The 18710-nt window shown below is 43.0% G+C and overlaps 1 protein-coding gene across 1 annotated transcript in view; it reads left to right on the forward strand.

Annotated features, from left to right (window-relative positions):
* The window catches only part of GUCY2F (guanylate cyclase 2F, retinal), a 47249-nt gene that overhangs the window by 20256 nt on the left and 8283 nt on the right, over nt 1–18710 (forward strand). Inside the window, exons 11-17 of the mRNA XM_086743204.1 lie at nt 1938–2086; nt 4129–4292; nt 4584–4776; nt 4904–5078; nt 10158–10256; nt 12579–12673; nt 13713–13798. Of these exons, the coding sequence (XP_086599330.1) occupies nt 1938–2086; nt 4129–4292; nt 4584–4776; nt 4904–5078; nt 10158–10256; nt 12579–12673; nt 13713–13798 (961 nt within the window). The remainder of the gene's footprint in view (nt 1–1937; nt 2087–4128; nt 4293–4583; nt 4777–4903; nt 5079–10157; nt 10257–12578; nt 12674–13712; nt 13799–18710) is intronic.

The raw sequence follows: 18710 nt of genomic DNA on the forward strand, positions 1-18710 counted from the left end.
CAAAAGGCTGTTTTAGACAAAATGTGAATAAGAAACACCAAAATGAGTAGTTCTGATCTGAGCCTTAGTACATGACTCATCACTGCTGTCAATAAGGCTGAGACTCTGGGTCCCCCCAAGATGCTTCAGAGCTGGCCACTGTTCAGGCCACTGCAGCACCTCCAGTTCTCTGTTGAAACTTTGACTCTTCATCACGGTGTGTGGTGAAATCTTATGGCAGGATTTCCCACAGCTTGGAAATTCCTTTGCTTCCCACTCATTGGCCTTTTTTTTTTGTATCCACAAGGACTAAGGTTTTTGAGTTGGATCCCTTGCTACTTTTGTCCATCTGCCCATCTATTTTTCCTTCATTACTTCCCCATTTAAAGAGGCTGTCTCTCTTCAACAGAGATCAAAGTGATAACTCATGACCCTGGTGATGTGATGTATATTCAAAGTGTCTTGTACCAGAAATAGCAAATAGGTGAACTTCTTAGGAACTGCTCATGGTGCAATCCTCATTCTTCCAAACTGTGTTGTGCATGCATAACGCACTGCGGTCAGAATCAGGCCACAAGCACTTGAACAGGGAGGGGGTGAGAACAGTTAGAAAAGATGGGATTTCAGTGAAAAGCCATTCTCAACACATTTTAGGCTGGACAACCACCAAGTGGGATATGGCTGTTCAGTATCTGCTAGTTCAATGCCTGGGAAAATGGAGCCCTGACCTTGCTGCTTCCCAAGCAACAGTGCAATGAAAGTGATGATTATGATGTAACCTGCTCTGTAATTGAGAGCTGGACCTATGATGTAGCCTATGATGTAATTAGCAGGTGTCCCCCCAACATAATCCCCATGGGGAACCTCCAGCAAATGTTGCACATAGTCCACTCATTTCCCAACCTGATAAAATTATTAATTTCTACTGATTGCATCCTAATCATGAAGGGGATTTCACTCGTGGTGTGAACTTTAAAACTGTCTAGGGAAGGCATTTCCCTTTGGCTGCCCCTGGAAATATTTGGGCCAGGTTCTTTGCTTAGTTCATTTGGTGGAGACTGGTGCAATAAGCCAAAGAGCTTCAAAGTAAACTGTCAACGCTGAAAAGCTTTGGGTACTCACAGTAACAGCTGTGGAAATGCAGGGCTTCTGCCAGAAAGAGGGTGGTTTTCACTCCAGATGACTGCTTTGCACTACACAAGATGAAACCTTCAAATACAATAACTTTTGGTGAAAAAAAAATTCCTCCAGGATATTATTACTAAGAAATACCTAAATTGAAGTCAAGGCTGGGTTCAGACATCACACTCCCCCGTCAACAGAACCTGCAGCCCTGCTCCTTCACTGTAGGGCTGTTTTATATAAAAAATGCTGGTTCAAAGACTGACTTCTCAGGGTCTGAAAGTTCCTTATTAGTCTTATTTCGCCTCTGGATAGGGAGTCACTTCCCAGATGTTGTTTTGAACCCAAACTTTCCAATTTAAAGTACTTTCCATTGTCTCCATTCCCATCAGCCTCCTACGTACTGGTTCCCAGTTAATGACGAAGTGTCAGAGGCTGGTATCCTTCCTGCCTGGGCTCAGTCACAACTTTCTGCTCCCTTAGAGGACCACAGATCCTAATGGAGAGAGTCAGAGGCAATTTCATTAAATACAAGCCTGCGGGTTCACACATTTTTCTGTCACACAAACTTCTCCAGTCCAGCCACTTTATTGCTCATAAGCTGGTTCTCCAAGGACAGGAAGGCAGATGAATCTCTTATCTTTTAAAACATCTAAAAAACTCCTGACAGAGGAAAGTGGAAACCTCCAGGTTCGTTTGACACAGCCATTGGGTGGTGAGGAATAATGATGATGGCTGAAGGAGCGAGCAAGGGACAGGTGAAAATGTCTGTGTCCTTTATCCCCACCAAGACCACCCATCTCACAATGTGCTTCCCATTGTTCTCTTTGCCACAGAAATTATAAAGAAAGTGAAGAAGCCCCCTCCCCTGTGCCGCCCAAACATAGCCCCTGAGTTGGCCCCCCTGGAGTGCATCCAAGTAATGAAGCAATGCTGGGGTGAAGCCCCCGAGCGACGTCCAAGCTTTGAGGAGGTATTTCATAAGGTTGGTGAATACAGCAGCAGGTGCAATCCTGTTTTTGTACTTGGCAGGAAACTGTGTTTTATTTCTTTAAGCGAGCCCTTAAATAATGATTGAAGAAGTCGCAGAGCTCTAGTCTTGCCTTTACTATTGTGTTATTTTATGGTTCATGGTGTCTAGATTTTTATTTTTATTGGCCAGGCCTGGTCTGGCTTTCATCTCGTTGAAGGTATCCCAGCTCCTTGCAGGGGAATTGGACTAGATGACTTCTAAAGGTCCCTTCCAACCCAGTTTATTCTGATTCTATGGTTCTATGAACTTGGGCTGCCATAGCACCATCACATGGTGTGTGAAGCAGGCTTGGTATCTTCACATTTGCAGTGTACCTGCCCCGGATGGTCCCATGGACATCAAAGATTTGTAAATTGTGATAGCACCTTCAGATCAGTATGGTGTTTGATCTTCTAAAGTATTTAAAATGCGATATATTTAAAAGGAAAATTCACCAAAGGCTGTTAAACACAGTTACCCTAAAGATTAGTCATGGGATAAACGATGGCGCAAATTTGCAGCATGATAGGACACCATAACAACTCACATATGTGTTGTCATCTCATGGAAGGTGGTGTTTCACTTAACCCTCACTGAAACACTGACCCTCCTCCTTCATAGAGGAGCAACATGGTCCTCGGCAGCTTCCATAGTTATTGATCCGAATTGACCCTCTACTTTGCCTTTTTCCTTTATTGTTGAAATCATAGAATCATAGAATCATAGAATGGTTTGGGTTGGAAGGGACCTTCAAAGGTCATCTAGTCCAACCCCCCTGCAAGGAGCAGGGACATCCCTGACTAGGTCAGGTTGCTCAGAGCCTCATCCAGCCTGGCCTTGAACGTTTCCAGAGATGGGGCCTCCACCACCTTTCTGGGCAACTTGTTCCAGTGTTCTATAACTCGCATCGTAAAAAATTTTTTCCTAATTTCTAATCTAAATCTACCCCCCTCTATTTTAAAACCATTACCTCTCGTCCTATCGCAACAGGCCCTACTAAACAGCCTCCCCCCATCTTTCTTGTAGGCCCCCTTGAGGTACTGGAAGACCGCTATCAGGTCTCCCCGGAGCCTCCTCTTCTCCAGGCTGAACAGCCCCAATTCTCTCAGCCTGTCCTCATAAGAGAGGTGCTCCAGCCCTTTTATCATCTTCGTGGCCCTCCTCTGGACCTTCTCCAACTGGTCCATGTCCTTCTTATGCTGGGGGCTCCAGAACTGGACACAGTACTCCAGGTGGGGTCTCACCAGGGCAGAGTAGAGGGGGAGAATCACCTCCCTCGACCTGCTGGCCACGCTCCTCTTGATGCAGCCCAGGATGCGGTTGGCCTTCTGGGCCACAAGGGCGCATTGCCTGCTCATGTTGAGCTTCTCATCCACCAGCACTCCCAAGTCCTTCTCCTCAGGGCTGCTCTCAATCCATTCCCCGCCCAGCCTGTATTTGTGCCTGGGATTGCCATGACCCAGGTGCAGGACCTTGCACTTGGCCTGGTTGAACTTCATGAGGTTGGCACGGGCCCACCTCTCCAGCCTGTCAAGGTCCCTCTGGATGGCATCCCTCCCTTCCAGCGTGTCGACGGCACCACACAACTTGGTGTCGTCGGCGAACTTGCTGAGGGTGCACTCTATCCCACTGTCCATGTCGTCGACAAAGATGTTGAACAGGGCCAGGCCCAGCACGGACCCCTGAGGGACGCCACTCGTGACCGGTCTCCACATGGACATTGAGCCGTTGACCACCACTCTCTGAGTGCGGCCATCCAGCCAACTCCCTATCCACCGAGTGGTCCGTCCATCAAACCCATGTCTCTCTAGTTTAGAGAGAAGGATGTCGTGCGGGACAGTGTCAAAAGCTTTGCACAAGTCCAGGTAGATGATGTCAGTTGCTCGTGCCATGGACTAAGCCAGTCTTTAGCATTGTCCCTTACAGTAAATGTTTGCTTTTTGTTCCTTTCCAAACTTAGAGTGTTACAATGGTGTAATGAGATGGGGAAATAACTCTCCCGTTTGATTTTCCAGTTCAAAACCATCAACAAAGGGAAAAAGACCAATATCATTGATTCCATGCTCAGGATGCTTGAGCAGTATTCGAGCAACCTAGAAGATTTAATCAGGGAGCGGACAGAAGAGCTAGAGATTGAAAAACAGAAGACAGAAAAACTACTGTCACAAATGCTCCCCCCGTAAGTACTGGTACTTTAGATGGTAAAAAAAAACCCCACTTGGCACTGCATAGGTAGACTGAACAAAAGGGTTTCCCAGAACTCAGTGAGTCTGCAGAGCTGACCTCCAATTTTGGCAAGCACCTTCCAATCAAAGTAAGAAACTTTCATCAATGCTTGTTACAACCATATAGACCCTTCTGTTTAGTGGAAGATCTTTTGGGCTCAGTAGGACAAGAGTTTCTGAGCTCTTGGGCATGCCCTACAACAAGGATTTGTGCCCTGTCTTCTTTGCTTGTGTTGTTATTTCAGATCGGTGGCAGAAGCCCTCAAGACTGGTGGCACTGTGGAGCCAGAATATTTTGACCAGGTGACCATCTACTTCAGTGACATTGTGGGCTTCACAACCATTTCAGCACTCAGTGAACCCATTGAAGTAGTTGACCTTCTGAATGACCTTTACACCCTGTTTGATGCTGTTCTTGGAAACCATGATGTTTACAAGGTGAGGAGTACCTGGGCATGAGGATCAAGACATGCCTGGGTCAAACATTCTTGTAGTTTCGTTCTACTGCTTTTTCCCATATTTTTCAATATACTTATTTATTTATTAATGCCATGGTATTTGCCAGGTGGAGACAATTGGTGATGCCTACATGGTTGCCTCAGGTCTCCCAAAGCGAAACGGAAACAAGCACGCGGCTGAGATAGCCAACATGTCCCTGGACATCCTCAGCTCAGTGGGAACATTCAAAATGAGACACATGCCAGAGATCCCCCTCAGGATACGAATCGGGCTGCACACAGGTAGGCAGCTGCACTTGCCGGAGCCAGAACATCAAAGAACTGCTTCTTTTAATGTTTTCTCCCTGCTTGTCCCTAAAAAAGCACCCACGGAAGATGTTTTAAAATCTTCCATAGTGACAAGGGCATTACAATAGCAACACAAAGCTCAAGCAGGAAAATGGCTCGGTACCATTAGGGGAAAAAATTGTGTATTCTGTCGCAGTCAGGAACTACATCAGAAACGTCACTCACAAGGGTTTCGTTGTAAGGGTGGGTCTTTGATATGCCATAGGATCTTCACCGGTGTGATATGGAGACATCTTTGTAACTCTGTTCTGAAATGAAAAAGCACAGAAAAACAGGCATATGGAGTGAAAGAGTGAAAAAGTTTGGGGAGATTTATTACAGGTAGGACGTAACTGGAAGAATATGTGATACAGCTACAAAAAAGTTATAAAGAAAGTAAATTATTTCTAATACAGAAGTCATAATCTATTCAATGAACAGAAAAGTGGCTTGTTTAAAAGAAAATAAGTTCTTTTTTTTTTTTAAATACAAAGTCTAATTAAACTGCAGTACAAAACAAAGAGTAAGACTGAAGTCATCATATGACCCAAAGTATGACTGGGATTTTAAATGAATAAAAAGTAATCTACTATTGTCATAGAATCAATATTTTTTAAGAGATATGAACCTTCATAATTTTATACCGTAGTCATCCATTAATAATTTTTTCCCAGCTGTTCATCACCAGGCTTCTTGCTTCTTCCTCTGAAGTACTGGGTACTGCCCATTGCGGGAAGTTGAACAAGGAATGAGATTGTCCAGGAGACTCACTTAGTATTACAGGGGTTTTTATCCTTCTGCCTGTCTGATAATGTCCACATTTGCATCTTTGGCATGCAAGTGTTTTACAGAAGTCAATATCTTTGTCCCTGTTGTAGACATAAGGAAACAAGAGCAGAGAAAAAGAAGGATCTTGCTCGATCCTGGGAACAGAGCTGTGCCTTGAGCAGAGCTAAAATCAATATTTTGTATCTCCTAGACCATATGAGTTCTTCTTTTGGAGTTATCTATGAAAACTCATCTCCTTACTGTTTTCTTTGCAGTTCTGGGGTCTTAGCTGGCCCTTCACAGAAGTCTAAAGTGTTAATGAATGTTTGCAGCAGGACTGTGGGTTTTAAAATCTGGCAGAAATGAGATGAGACTATGACCCCAGCTTGTCTTGCCCAGAGTAGGAGTCTCTGGAGCACCAGCAGCACATTTTCAACATGGAAAGATGGGAATTGTGCAACATCTGCTGCTGCCTGTTGACAGCAGTTCTGCAGCACATCTTCCATGCACCCAGCCAAAAATCTATCCCTAGGTGGTGTGTATGGGAGGTAGTTACGTTTTTTCTTGGTTTTATGAACTCTGGGTATCTGGAAAGTGGTGTTGCTGTGAGCTGTTTTGTAGGGTGTGAAAGGAAGAGGGGGAGGAATTGATGTTTTCTTTCTAAAGAAGCAATGTCATGCTCTTATGGGAGCAGCCAGAAATGCATACTCCAAAGCAAACCAGCTCTCTGAGCCACCAAGCTGACAGCAGAGTTTGATTAACCATAGACCCCATTTCTCCTGAGGAAAGAAGCACAAAGAGGGAATCACCAGCAACATGAAAGCATTGAGGAAGTACTTGGGGAAGAGGAGGGCTTGGCTGACACTTCCACTGTCCTGGAAAGGGTGGAAAACGGGTGTGACCACCAGTTTTGCGGGACAGCTGCTCCCTAGAAACAGGTGCCAGGAAGAGGTATGATCTCCTCTCTGAAAAAGCAGTAAATGCCATTTGAGCAAGGGCTGCCCATGTCCCTCCAATGTCAATGGAGAGCTCTGGGACCTTCTGCCAGCCCATGCCCATGGTCCATCTATGGCAATGCAAGGGTAAGGCAAGGAGGACAAGAAGACCAGTGTTTGGTCTGCAGTTTCTCCCCGCTTTAAATACACCCTGGAGTCTTGACTGTCCTCTCTAAAATTAATTTTTTTTTTTTTGGACAATGAGGGTGGTGGAACACTGGAACAGGTTGCCCAGAGAGGCGGTGCATGCCCCATCCCTGGAAACATTCCAGGCCAGGTTGGACGGGGCTCTGAGCAACCTGATCTGGTTGGAGGTGTCCCTGCTCCTTGCAAGGGGGTTGGATTGGATGGCCTTTTAAGGTCCCTTCCAACCCAAACTGTTCTGTGATTCCATGATTTTAACTTGACTGCCTGTCCAGAAAAACTCAGCTGGCGCAGCTGTTTCCACGCTGGCCATGTCTGGGCTGGAGCTGGATGGCCAGGGTGCGAGGTGATGAGAAGGCAAGCTTTTCCACCGAGGCTGAAGACGATCTGTTTATCAGTCAGGCTCTCTGGCAGGCAGCCCTGCAACCCAGTCGAGCTTATTAACCTCTGTGGCACCGCTGATGGTTGTTGCAGAGTTGTAGCCAGCATGGGTCAGTAACTGACCACGCAAGTCCTGGCAAAGCGCTGTTTCAAAACAAACCAGTGGACCTGTATAATTAAACAATGTTCTCATCACAGGGTCTCTGGTTTCCTCTGAAACTTGTTTCTAGGGGAGATTTATTGCTGGAAGTTTTTGCTGAGGCTGTCTAGACAAGGGGGAACACACGCAGGCAGCGAAGGCGGCGAATTAATTAACTCTTAGATGTTTTCAACATGGAGAAGTCCTTTGGCAATGCTGACACTGTAGGGTTGGTTTTGAACTAATAACTTTCTGCAACAGGAGGACAGGATTAAAAGTAGTGCTCTAGAAAGATAGTACCTCGCCCTAAAAGTCTTGCCTGTCCTTGGTTGTGAGCTTTGCAGGAAGGGTTGGATGATTGCACTGACGGAGCAGGAAATCTAGATTTAGGCACCCACATGGAGGTGTTTCCAGGAGTGTAAGGGAACCTGCACTCGTTTTGTGGTCGGTGGAGGTCTGGTGGACGCGTGAGTGGACCCCGGAGAGCTGTTCAGGTGCAGGTGTGAAAAGGCTCTCGAGGTTCATTTGAGTGCATTGACTTGGCCTCCACTCACTACAGTAGGAACTCAACTGTCTGTGTTTGTGCTTCTTAAAATGGAATCAAACCCTCCTCCGTGAGGGCTGGTTTTTGACAGGAACCACTTTTTTTTGTGTGTGTGTGTCCTTGCAACACCTATTACAGAAGGAGCTTTGATCCTGACTGAGATTTCTGGGTGCCACTGTCATGTCATCACCACGAGATGAACAGAGGTGATGCCATGTGAGTCAGTCTTTTCTCAGGGAAAGTTCTTATTGAAGCATGAATTAAAATGCCTACAACAAGAACTGGTTTTATGCATATGCCACATTAGTGTGCACACATTAAAGACCGGTTGGGTAAGCGTTAGGACCTTGACTCAGTGGTATCAGCAGTGTCTTTACAGTTGTGCTATAGAAATGCCTGTAGATTAGACCTTGAAAAGACTTCCTCTAGTGGATATAGCTCCTCTCCTGAAGAGCTTGAACCAAATTTGTGACTACTGATAAGGATGGGAATTAAATTAGAAGAGATTCCAAGGCTGCATGCAGATTGGCAGTAAAAAAAAAAAACCTCTCAATTTAATCAGCTTTTCCTGATCTCCAGCAGTCTCTGCATGCAGTATTTGATCCAGACATGCTTTTTAAGTCCTTGTAACATTTTTTGGTATGAAGTGTTCTTCTTCCTTTCTTTTTTTTTTTTTTTTTTAATCTTTAAGCAAGCTATGCTTCATGAGGCAGGAGTTAAAATCTCTTACCTCTCAGTCTGCATCCTCCATAAATTACATCAAAATCCTGTTACTGTGGCTCTGCCGCAACGGCTTTTCAGAGGTCACAGCAAGAGGGGTTCTCACAAGGTTCCCCGTAGCTTTTGGCTGTGGAGTTTCATTGCCTTTAAGATGGATTTGAAAACTATATGAAGAATCAGTTTTTGTAACTAAGAAGGTTAAAATCACAGTAAACAAGTAATTTGCCACTTCTAAATTAGACTACTATTATTATTATCATCATCATTGTTATTATCCTTTTCAAAATATCATTTTAACCTACAACTTTTTATACTATGAAAAATTGTATGCATAACATAATTTCAGATATTCACATTCACATTGCATGGGAAAAGATTTCCTAGATGTCAGTTTTGCTGAATCTTAACCCAGGAGGATCATGAAATGGAAAAGGCAGGCAGAGAGTGGAAAGACATATAACATAAATGCATCCAACAGAAAATACAGAGCAATGTCTTTGCTCTGCAGGAAGCTCTGCACCTCCTTACATTCCTGAGAGCATTCTCTATTTTTTTTTCCTTTTTCTTTTTTTTTTTTTTTCCATTTATTTTGCAAGCCTGATGTTTTCAATTGTGGGTGATGAAATTTAGCATCTCCTTCAGAGGATAGTCCAAACACTAACTAACCCAAGGGCTCCAGATGACAGTTGTCTGTGCCGTTTGGCTGTCACACATTTTATCTCCGTGTGTGTGCATGTTCCTGTGAATCCTGCACGCATACCTCTCCCTGAGAACTTGGCACCGGTTCTTTGGGAGCTACTTTGGAAGGGAGTGGATCTCATCTAAAGAATGAGAGAGAGGAAAAATAAACAGGTTTTGGCTAGACAGGCCAGCTAATGATGGCTTCTTTTCCAAAGAGGGGACACAGGGTGGTCCAGCGTGCTGCCAGCATCTCTGGATTTCCAAGTCTGAAATTCAATCCTGTTTCCCTGGGACACAGGGCACGTCACAGGATCCGAACTTTTTGCAGATGGAAAAGGAGGTCAGAGCTGACTTTTCAAAACGAGTTTGCAATAGTACTTGATCTTCCATGAACTCTGAAGAAATTTCTCCCAGATGGTGGTGAACTGAGGTCCTACCACACAAGACCTTTCTCAGGCATAAAACATCAATGTGCAATCCAGAGCAATGCTTAATTTTTGATGGCTTGTAGCAAGCACCAAGGCCAATAAGATCTTTAAAAATCCTTCTTCTGTATTCCAAAGTGGTTTTTGAATATCAGAGGAGAGGATGAGATTTGTTTGTAGGTAAGCCCCTTGATTTGTGCAGTACCATCTGGGTTAAACAGATGACATGTCTTTCAGGGCCTTGCGTGGCAGGCGTGGTGGGGCTTACCATGCCAAGGTACTGCCTCTTCGGAGACACAGTGAACACAGCATCACGAATGGAGTCCACAGGCCTGCGTGAGTATTTGGGGCCATCCTTGGAGTGGGTAGTTGATTCTCAAGAGAGATGAAGAAATGAGCATGTTTAGTTATCAGCATTGCAACTGAATCAGCTCTGAAGAAAGGGGCAAGTCAAACAACAAAATTCAAAGTAGTCCGGAGGAGAGGTCATCAGCTTTACCATCATAGGTCAACTTTTAAGACCCTGCCTTCCAGCTAAGGTCCTCTCATTTGGATCCCATTACACAAAATGAGCATGAATCTTGCCCTAGATTTCTCCTGCATGGGTTGGATCTTACTTGCAGTCGGTGCTGAGGACCCTTAATTCAGAGCTGTAAAATAATGCACTTACCCATCATGGCCAGTACAAGGCAAGGGCTGGAGCACATGTGGGCACTGCTTCCGTCATGTTCGAGAGAGAGAAAAGCAGACCACAGGCAATTATATCCAGCAAAATGAAGGGCATCTTTTGTGATGGCTTCGTTTATCAGCAATAACAACTCCATGAACAAGTGTTGGCAGGTCCTAACAAAATCCTTAAGCTTCCTTTCCTCTTTGGCTTTTCTTGATATCTTTCTTGGTGGGTTGATGTTCATGCTATTTTTTCCCCCAAGTTCTTGCCTTTATTTTTCTGAGGCTTCCAGTTACAAAAGGAAAATCTCCACACACAGAACCAACAGCTGCAGCAGATAAGACAGTACCATCTCTCAGCTGATTCTTGCTGTCCCATGGCTGGAGCCTTCCAGAAATATCAAAAGAATTGTTAAAGACAGAACATTTACCTGTGTTTCTGTACACAGATCTACATTTTGTTGCTTTCTTTGTCTGTGACATGGATTTGCAAACCATACTGGATGAACTGTACGTGACACAGTGGACAACTAGGAACAGCAGTGTCAGAGCTCTGGATGAATTTAGAATTTGCTTTTGATGTCCAGGCTATCAGTAGAAGTTTATTTCCAAAGGCAGTGTCTCATACATTTTAACCTCTGATGTCTGGTCTCCCTTTTGATATTTTCAACAGCTCTAATAAATGACATATTATGACTAGTTTACAAGCTACACGAAGTTTGTGATATTTAATAGTAAAATCTTGAGGTCTTGCCAGGCCAGAAATACATTGCAGCATAAATGCCACATAGGAACTTTTTCACTCTTTCATACAATCCTCACATTTCTAGCTCCAGTGATTTTAATTAGACTAATTAAGACTAACAATTAGGCTAATCCTTAATTAAGGAAATTTGCCCTTCTTGTGATTGTGGCTGGCTTATTTTAAGAGGCACGCATTGCATTTAGAAAGCAGTGGAAAGGAGGAAATACTTTGACAGCAGATTTCTAATGGCAAGACTGATATTTGAAAATTCTCAAGGTTTAGACCCTTGGAAATGCAAAGTTCTACTGAAACTGGGAGCACCACAGATAGAAGAGCATTGTTATACATTAATAGAAATATATAGAGATACACAGTAATAGGAAGATTGTAGGTGATTGTCTCAAGAAATTTAGCTCAAAGCTGTGTGGTTTTCCTCTGTGTATTTGAACAGATAATTCTTCTTTCTGATTATTCTGCAAAAAAAATTAATTTGTTTATCCCTCATCCTTCAAGGAGGAAGGGAAGTCATTGACAGATTTGAAACAAAAGCTGAAAAAAAACAACAAAGAAAACTATTTTGGGGAAAAATGTTTTAGAAAAATGCCTTGGCTTGTTCACACAAACAGAACAACAAGTTTTCTGAGTTCCAGCAATGACTGTAAGACAAGCCAGGGGAGATAGGAATTTGATAAAGCTCTCCACCTTTGCCCTTTTTGTTCATAGACTGTTAATGGAAGCTCTGAATGGAATCAATTGCTGAAAAACCCAAATTGACCTAGACGGAGAGCCACATTTTCATTATGTCCCCTGACAAACTTCATCCCAACTTTCAAATGACATTGGGTGTCTGGAGCAGGACAGTTGGTTATTTTTCTTTTCTTTTTTTTTTTGCTGCCAGATATGCTGTGGCAATAGATAAAAATAACATTTTTTATTCTAGCTGGCAGCGTTGCTGAAAACCCACTTACCATCTTTATTAAGAGCTGGAGTTCTACACTTAGCATGTGTAGTGTCCTTCTCCAGAAAGTCCCCAGTGTAGATCGCCTCTCACTCCATGCTCGATACAGCCCTACCTGGAAGGATCCGTCCATCAGCATCATACTCTACGTTGAGGACCACCACACAGTTACATCAGCTACATGCCTGCATGGCTTGGAGCACTCTTTCTTGCCAGTATGAAGAAGTGGGGAATTTGCAGTGTGTGTGAAGTATAGTGATCCAGTTGTTTTACTTTCCATTCCCAGCTTACAGAATTCATGTCAGCCAAAGTACAGTGGATACACTTCGGAGTCTAAATGAAGGCTATGAAATCGTACCTAGGGGAAAAACAGAATTGAAGGTAAGAAGGCCAGGGCTGTGTGAAATGCTTCACAGAGGAATCTTCTTGCTTAAGGAATTGTCATATTGAGCTCTTGTTTGGCCTTCATCCACCACTTTTCTGCTGGATCCTTCCCTAATTGTCCCAATCAGTTGTTTTAGTACATGAGATAATCCTTGAAGGAGCACGGGATCAAACAATAAGCTGTATGTGCTGGATCTAAGTATTTATTTAGTACGCTGTTTAGTCCACTGTTGATAGAAGTTGCTACTTTTCACGGCGTCCAAACAAGACAGCACGAAATAATTCAAAACATCACTTCTCCCCTTACATAGTGGATAGGCAGAGGTAGGAGCTCTGTTTCCTTTAAACACATACATTAAGAGGTCTGAATATGGCCCCACGTCCCTCAAGAATCTTTCATGACAAGTGGAATCATCTCACCTGAGTTTGCATGCCTGCAAGGGGAGATCTGAGGAAATTATTGCAGATTTAGTCAATGGAAAGAAACCTTTACATAGCTGGTGGAGATAAATTGACACTTTGGGAAATTACTGACCTGACTTATTTTCAGGGTATAGTTTATGTGAAGATTAATGTTGCCCTAGAAGTGTCTGTTTTCCTCCACTTCTCCAGTCAAGGGTGATTGACTCTGACATAAATGCCTACATTTCATCAGGTGCATCTCACCTTAAAGCGGTGGGAGAGGAGGTTGTTGGTCTGATAATCAGCCCAGCAACAGCCGTAAAATCTCTCCATTAATTATGTTAGTGCTCTCAAATAAGATGATTAGAAATCCTGTTTTTCTCATTTCTGCTAAGCTGTGTACTTTCAATGACCCAGATGACATTTGCAGATGACAGTTTGAACAAGGCCTTTTCTTTGAGGATAGTGAAGTTCAAATCATCCCTGAATCATTGTGAAGGAGAGCCCAAGGTTTCCAGGCATGCTTTGTCTCTGGATATGTATGAAGCCCTCAGAAACCCAGTGAGGAAGTTATGTATTGAGCAGAGGGTGGTCAGAAAGCTGCTCTTTATCTGAATTTTTGTTTTTCTTTCAGGGTAAAGGAATAGAAGACACATATTGGCTAGTTGGGAAAAAAGGCTTTCTGAAGCCCTTACCTAAACCTCCTGAAATAAAGGCAGGGTAAGTGTGACTTCATCACTGTTCAATACATTCATTAAGCGGTCCTTGTTAGAGTTCACAGGCCGAATAGTTGTTTTCCCATGGTACATGTTTGCAAAGTCCACATCATTTTCCTTGGGTGATTTACATTTTCAAGCATAGTACTGGGACTCAGAAGTGATGCAGTTTCTTCAACTCCTCTCCTTAATCACAGTTCCCAAGAAGTAGCATGGAAACTTTCTGCTTCCTCCCTATAGTCCTTTGGAGATGGAGCACCAGGGAGTTCCTTCCTCAATCTTCTTCCCACTCTGTGTGTGTATGGGAGACTTTCATAACTTTGGTGTAATTAGTAGCACTGTTCATTCAAACACAACAAGAAGGAGACTTCATGTTGTAAAAATACGGCACCATTATGTAATTAAAGACTTAATGATGTTACCTCCATACAAGTTTTGGTGAGCAAAGATTGAGCTTGAAATTCATTAAGCCATTTTGCAGCTTTGCAAGGCCTGACTTTGCAAACAGAGTACTCCCCGTTTAGCTGTCACATGCTGTATGCCTGGAAAGGATGTTGTGGTCAGGACATAGAAAACAGGAGTGGGATTTGTTTTACAAGGATAGTGTAGTCATCCACGTTAAAGCTAGTCAACCTTGACTCCCTTTATGGTCAACAAAGAGAAACACATGCTCCAGGGTGATTCGACTGGCCTGCTTGAATGTCAATATTATAAGAAGATGAATCGAGCTTGCAAGATGCCTGTTTTGTTGACTGTAAAGAGGTCCTACAGTACCTAGCTCAGAGATAGGTGTCTGACAGCAAGCACAGTCTGGTTTTACTTTGACTCTGACTTCCCCTGAGTGATGTTGTTCTAAATTTTGCCTCATTTCCTCTTAGTAAAATGAAGACAGTTTTTCTCTCCCTTCCCAGATAATGGTTAACTCTTTGGGCAGCTGCATACAGGGCAGTCCATGTGCTCAGAGCCCTCTTAGAGCTTTCTTGGAGTAGCGTGGAATTAACAGTATTTTGGGCCATAAGTTTTAAATTATTTGAGTGTCAATCAGAGTGGAAGATAGAAGGTTACTGGAAGATAATTTTAAAAGGCATGGAGGCATTTTATTGTTTATACTTGATGGAAATGAGCTATTGAGTAATGTATGTTGATACCAATTCATGGTAAATACAAAACTTGGATGAGCTTTGCCAGATTAGCGAGATGGGTTGGCTTACCATGCAACCAAGGAAGCACCAAGACTTCTATGTTGAGAGTAGGTTCTTCTCATCCTGGTTTTACCACCTAAAAGTCATGTGTTAGTCCTCTGTTGACTGTTGAGGTTCTTTCCATAATCCTCAAAGAGCCAGTCCTCTGGTCATGTGTGCCAAAGTCAGACTTATGCAGGCCAGAGCTGTTTCTAAACATGAATTGTAAATGCCAGAAAATACATCAGGTCCAGGGGGACAATAAAAGGAGGTAAAAAATTTTCCACTTACCCAGGATCAGGGGATCTTGGGCATCCTTGTGTATCCTCAGAATAATCCACCAGTAGTACTGCAGAGAGGGAGGTGATCTTCTGCTCTTGCCCCGGTGGCCTGATCTTCACAGTTCTTTTGCAGGTTTTTCTGTCCCCATAGAACATTATACAGCAGTCGAACGAATGTGAAAGTAATCAGAGGAAAAAACAAAGTTATATGAAACTGCATCTGTCCCAGCAAAGAGTCAAAATGAAAGCTATACTCAGGAGAAGTCAAATGGCAGGAAAAAGTAACTGGATGTTCAGCCAAGCAAGTATTTGGAGAATTGCTTTGTGCACAGGCTGTGTTATCAGACAGGTGTCAGACATGGTGTCCTGTTTTTCCAGCCTTATCTTGATGGTTCCATTTTATGCCAGTTTATGAGAGGTTCAAAGTTGTTTCTGTGTTTTGTTTATATGTTGGCCAATATGGTGGATTTAAGACACTGCTTGATATACTTCCGTAGGAATTTCCTCATCTGTAGGCTTTTGTGCTGAGGAAGGAAGTATTGAATAAAGTCCTCTTCTACTCAGCTTTTCACTCTGTCCTGAAGCAACTCATCTTCTAGTTAGGTCTTCCCTTTCCACGAGGTCTTGCACAATCTGGTCACTCATATCTGGCAAGATCAGTGGGCAGCAGCATTTTTTTCTCCTCCTGTGCATAAAAGCAAAGGACACATTCCTCATCACTTCATTCCACACATTCCTCATCACTTCCTTCCTTGTGGCTCACCAAAGCTAGTGATCTCCTCTGAGAGGTGCGATGGAGACTTTCAGCCCATAGTTTGGCTTGCTGTCTGAGCTCTTGACTTCGACCACTGCAGGGAATCACACTCATTAAGCATCAAACAAGAAAGAAAGGGGATTTGCTTTGATGATGTAAGCTTCAGGTTCCGTGTTTCATACTGCCATGACAAGTCATAGCCCTTGAAATATGGCGTATTTCAGGCCTTCACTGCAGTGGTATGTGGAAAAGACAGCAGATAACATTTAAAAAATAGTGTTAACTTCCTATTATTTCCCATAACGTAAAGCCCATTGGTCAAAGCTGTAAGCAGTCCTTGGCAGATAATTTCTTGACATGTGACATAAAGCTACTCACAGATGTCTAGGGACAAATCAGACTTCGTTATCCTGCTCTGCTTGCAGTAGTCTTGGTACCTTAGACCTGCAGAATGATCCGTGACCTTACAAAGGTGAGTCTAAATGCAGGTTAGGAGCCAAACTCCAGCAGACTTAAAAATGCGGAAGAATATTTAATTATGTGATTGGGATAATACTAATAGCCCAGTAAAATTCTGTGCAAACAACTCCTTCTGGTATTGCTGAAATTGATGAGAGAGTACACATGGTTGTCTAGTAATAAACCCCAAGTCACCACCCAATGACTAACAACGGAACAATTATTGCACCTACATAATTTGAATTTAATTGATATGCATCAACCTTTCTGTTTAATTCCAATTACAGACTTATTGGAGGCTTCAGTTGGATCATTCTCATTGATTTCCATTGTCTGCACTAGGCTTTCATACATTTACCGTTGTGTAAGGACATTCAGATAAACACACTTTACTCTTAAAACCCAAGCGTTATGGGTGACATGGCTCACACAGGATACAAAGCATTTTAATTAGAAAGAAAGATAGTTAAATTAAAAGACCTAATATGCTTCTTACCACCCCTACTTTCTTCCAATCATGCATAAAATCGAATGAACTAAAAAGATATTCTTAAAATTAAATTAGGTCAAGCTGCTCAGAGTCTGTATATCTGTTTTCAGAAGTAAAAAGCTTAGTGGAAATTAAGTAAGAAACCCCTTCACATGCCCTTTTTATGGGAGAGGGTGGAGGTTCAGTAGTAGTCCCAGGACACAGAGAAAGTGCAAGTTTAAAGGCCAAATTGCAATGCTGGCCCCTGCCCCAGAGAATTTTCCTTTTTGAAGGACAACCTCCTCCTTTCTGTCTCTGTTCAAATCTCAGTTTTACCTGCTTTACAAGGGAGATCTAGGTTAACCTCGCACCACATAGGACAGGACAGACAGTTCAATAGGCTCCTTAGTCCTTTCCTTGCTCCGAGGCAAATTTCTACACATTCCTGGCCAGATGTCTGCCTTGTGATGAATACTGCTTCTCCTCCTTCCTGACAGCCTGTTAGGATTTGTATTGCTGCATCTGAGGATCTCATGTGTTGGGGCTCCGTTGTGCAATAGCCACAGAAACCAAAGAAAAAAGCTTCCCACAAAAACCTGATAGGACCACAGGAAATAATAGCAAATTGAGGTGGATGTACAGAAGGTGTAATAAGATGATAAGACAGCAAAAATAAGCATGCTGAGCAGTCAGCCTATCTGTAAGCTAGATTTTTTTTTTTTTTGAGATTTCACAGTCAGATAGGTTTGAAGGAAGGCTGTGTGGTTTATTTTTGTGTACACCAAGACATGAGTTTTGAAGCTGAAGAGAAAGCACACAGTTGCTAGTTTATACACGTGGGATATTCAAAGTTGGCATCCTACGATGCTCTGGGACAGACAGCACTGGTCAGCACTGGTGGAGCCCTCATCTTGTCCAAAACAGCAGAAAAGATGTGAGGTTATTAAAATCTAGCAGATACAAGCCTGACCTAGACCGAATCACAGATGCATTTGGCAAAGCATTGAAAAAATATCTAGCATGAGGAAATATTCAACAGCTAATTAATTGCAGAAACACGTCCCCCCCCACTCCCAAGAGCCAGGATCATGTTCATGTGTAGCTCCAGGGAGATGAGTGACATAGTCGGTCTTCTGACCTTCCAACTTTTTCCATCCTGTTTCAGAAATCCTTTGCTCTGGTACTGAATACAGTGCTTTCAAGCAGCAGAAGCCCTCTATTCCAGGAGACAGCTTTATCTAGAAACTTTCCTTTTCTAATACTATTTTAAATTAGCTATGGAAAGTTAACTGGAAAAAAAAATACAATTCAGCAAAGAAAGATACAGATAAGGGGTCCTTTCAAGAGTTTTTAACCATGAACCCAGTGCCAAGGTAAAGAACATATGAGAGTTTGGGATTTTTATCATCAAACCCAGGTCCTTTCTTTTATATGAAATCATACAAAAGATCTTAAATCCAAAAGGGCCAATAGAACATCTAACACACCACCATCCACAATTATAAATGCAACCTGAACTGAGAAATTACTAAAAACTGAAAATGCAGCCAGGGATAGGGGGGAGTTTTTGGACTCTCCCACCCTCACGTACATGAGGATGAACTCTGGAAAAAACACCAAGATCCTTATTTGAAGATGAAATGCATGAGAAACAGTGAAGGATACTCAAAAAATCCATCTCCCAACACCAAATGAGAAACATATTTTTACAATCCAGGAAAAAGACACTCATTCAGACAACGTGGTTGCTTCTTCTACCCAATACAAAGCTC

This window comes from Chlamydotis macqueenii, chromosome 1 (assembly GCF_036417535.1).
Source record: "Chlamydotis macqueenii isolate bChlMac1 chromosome 1, bChlMac1.mat, whole genome shotgun sequence".
In the NCBI taxonomy this organism is placed as follows: Eukaryota; Metazoa; Chordata; class Aves; order Otidiformes; family Otididae; genus Chlamydotis; species Chlamydotis macqueenii.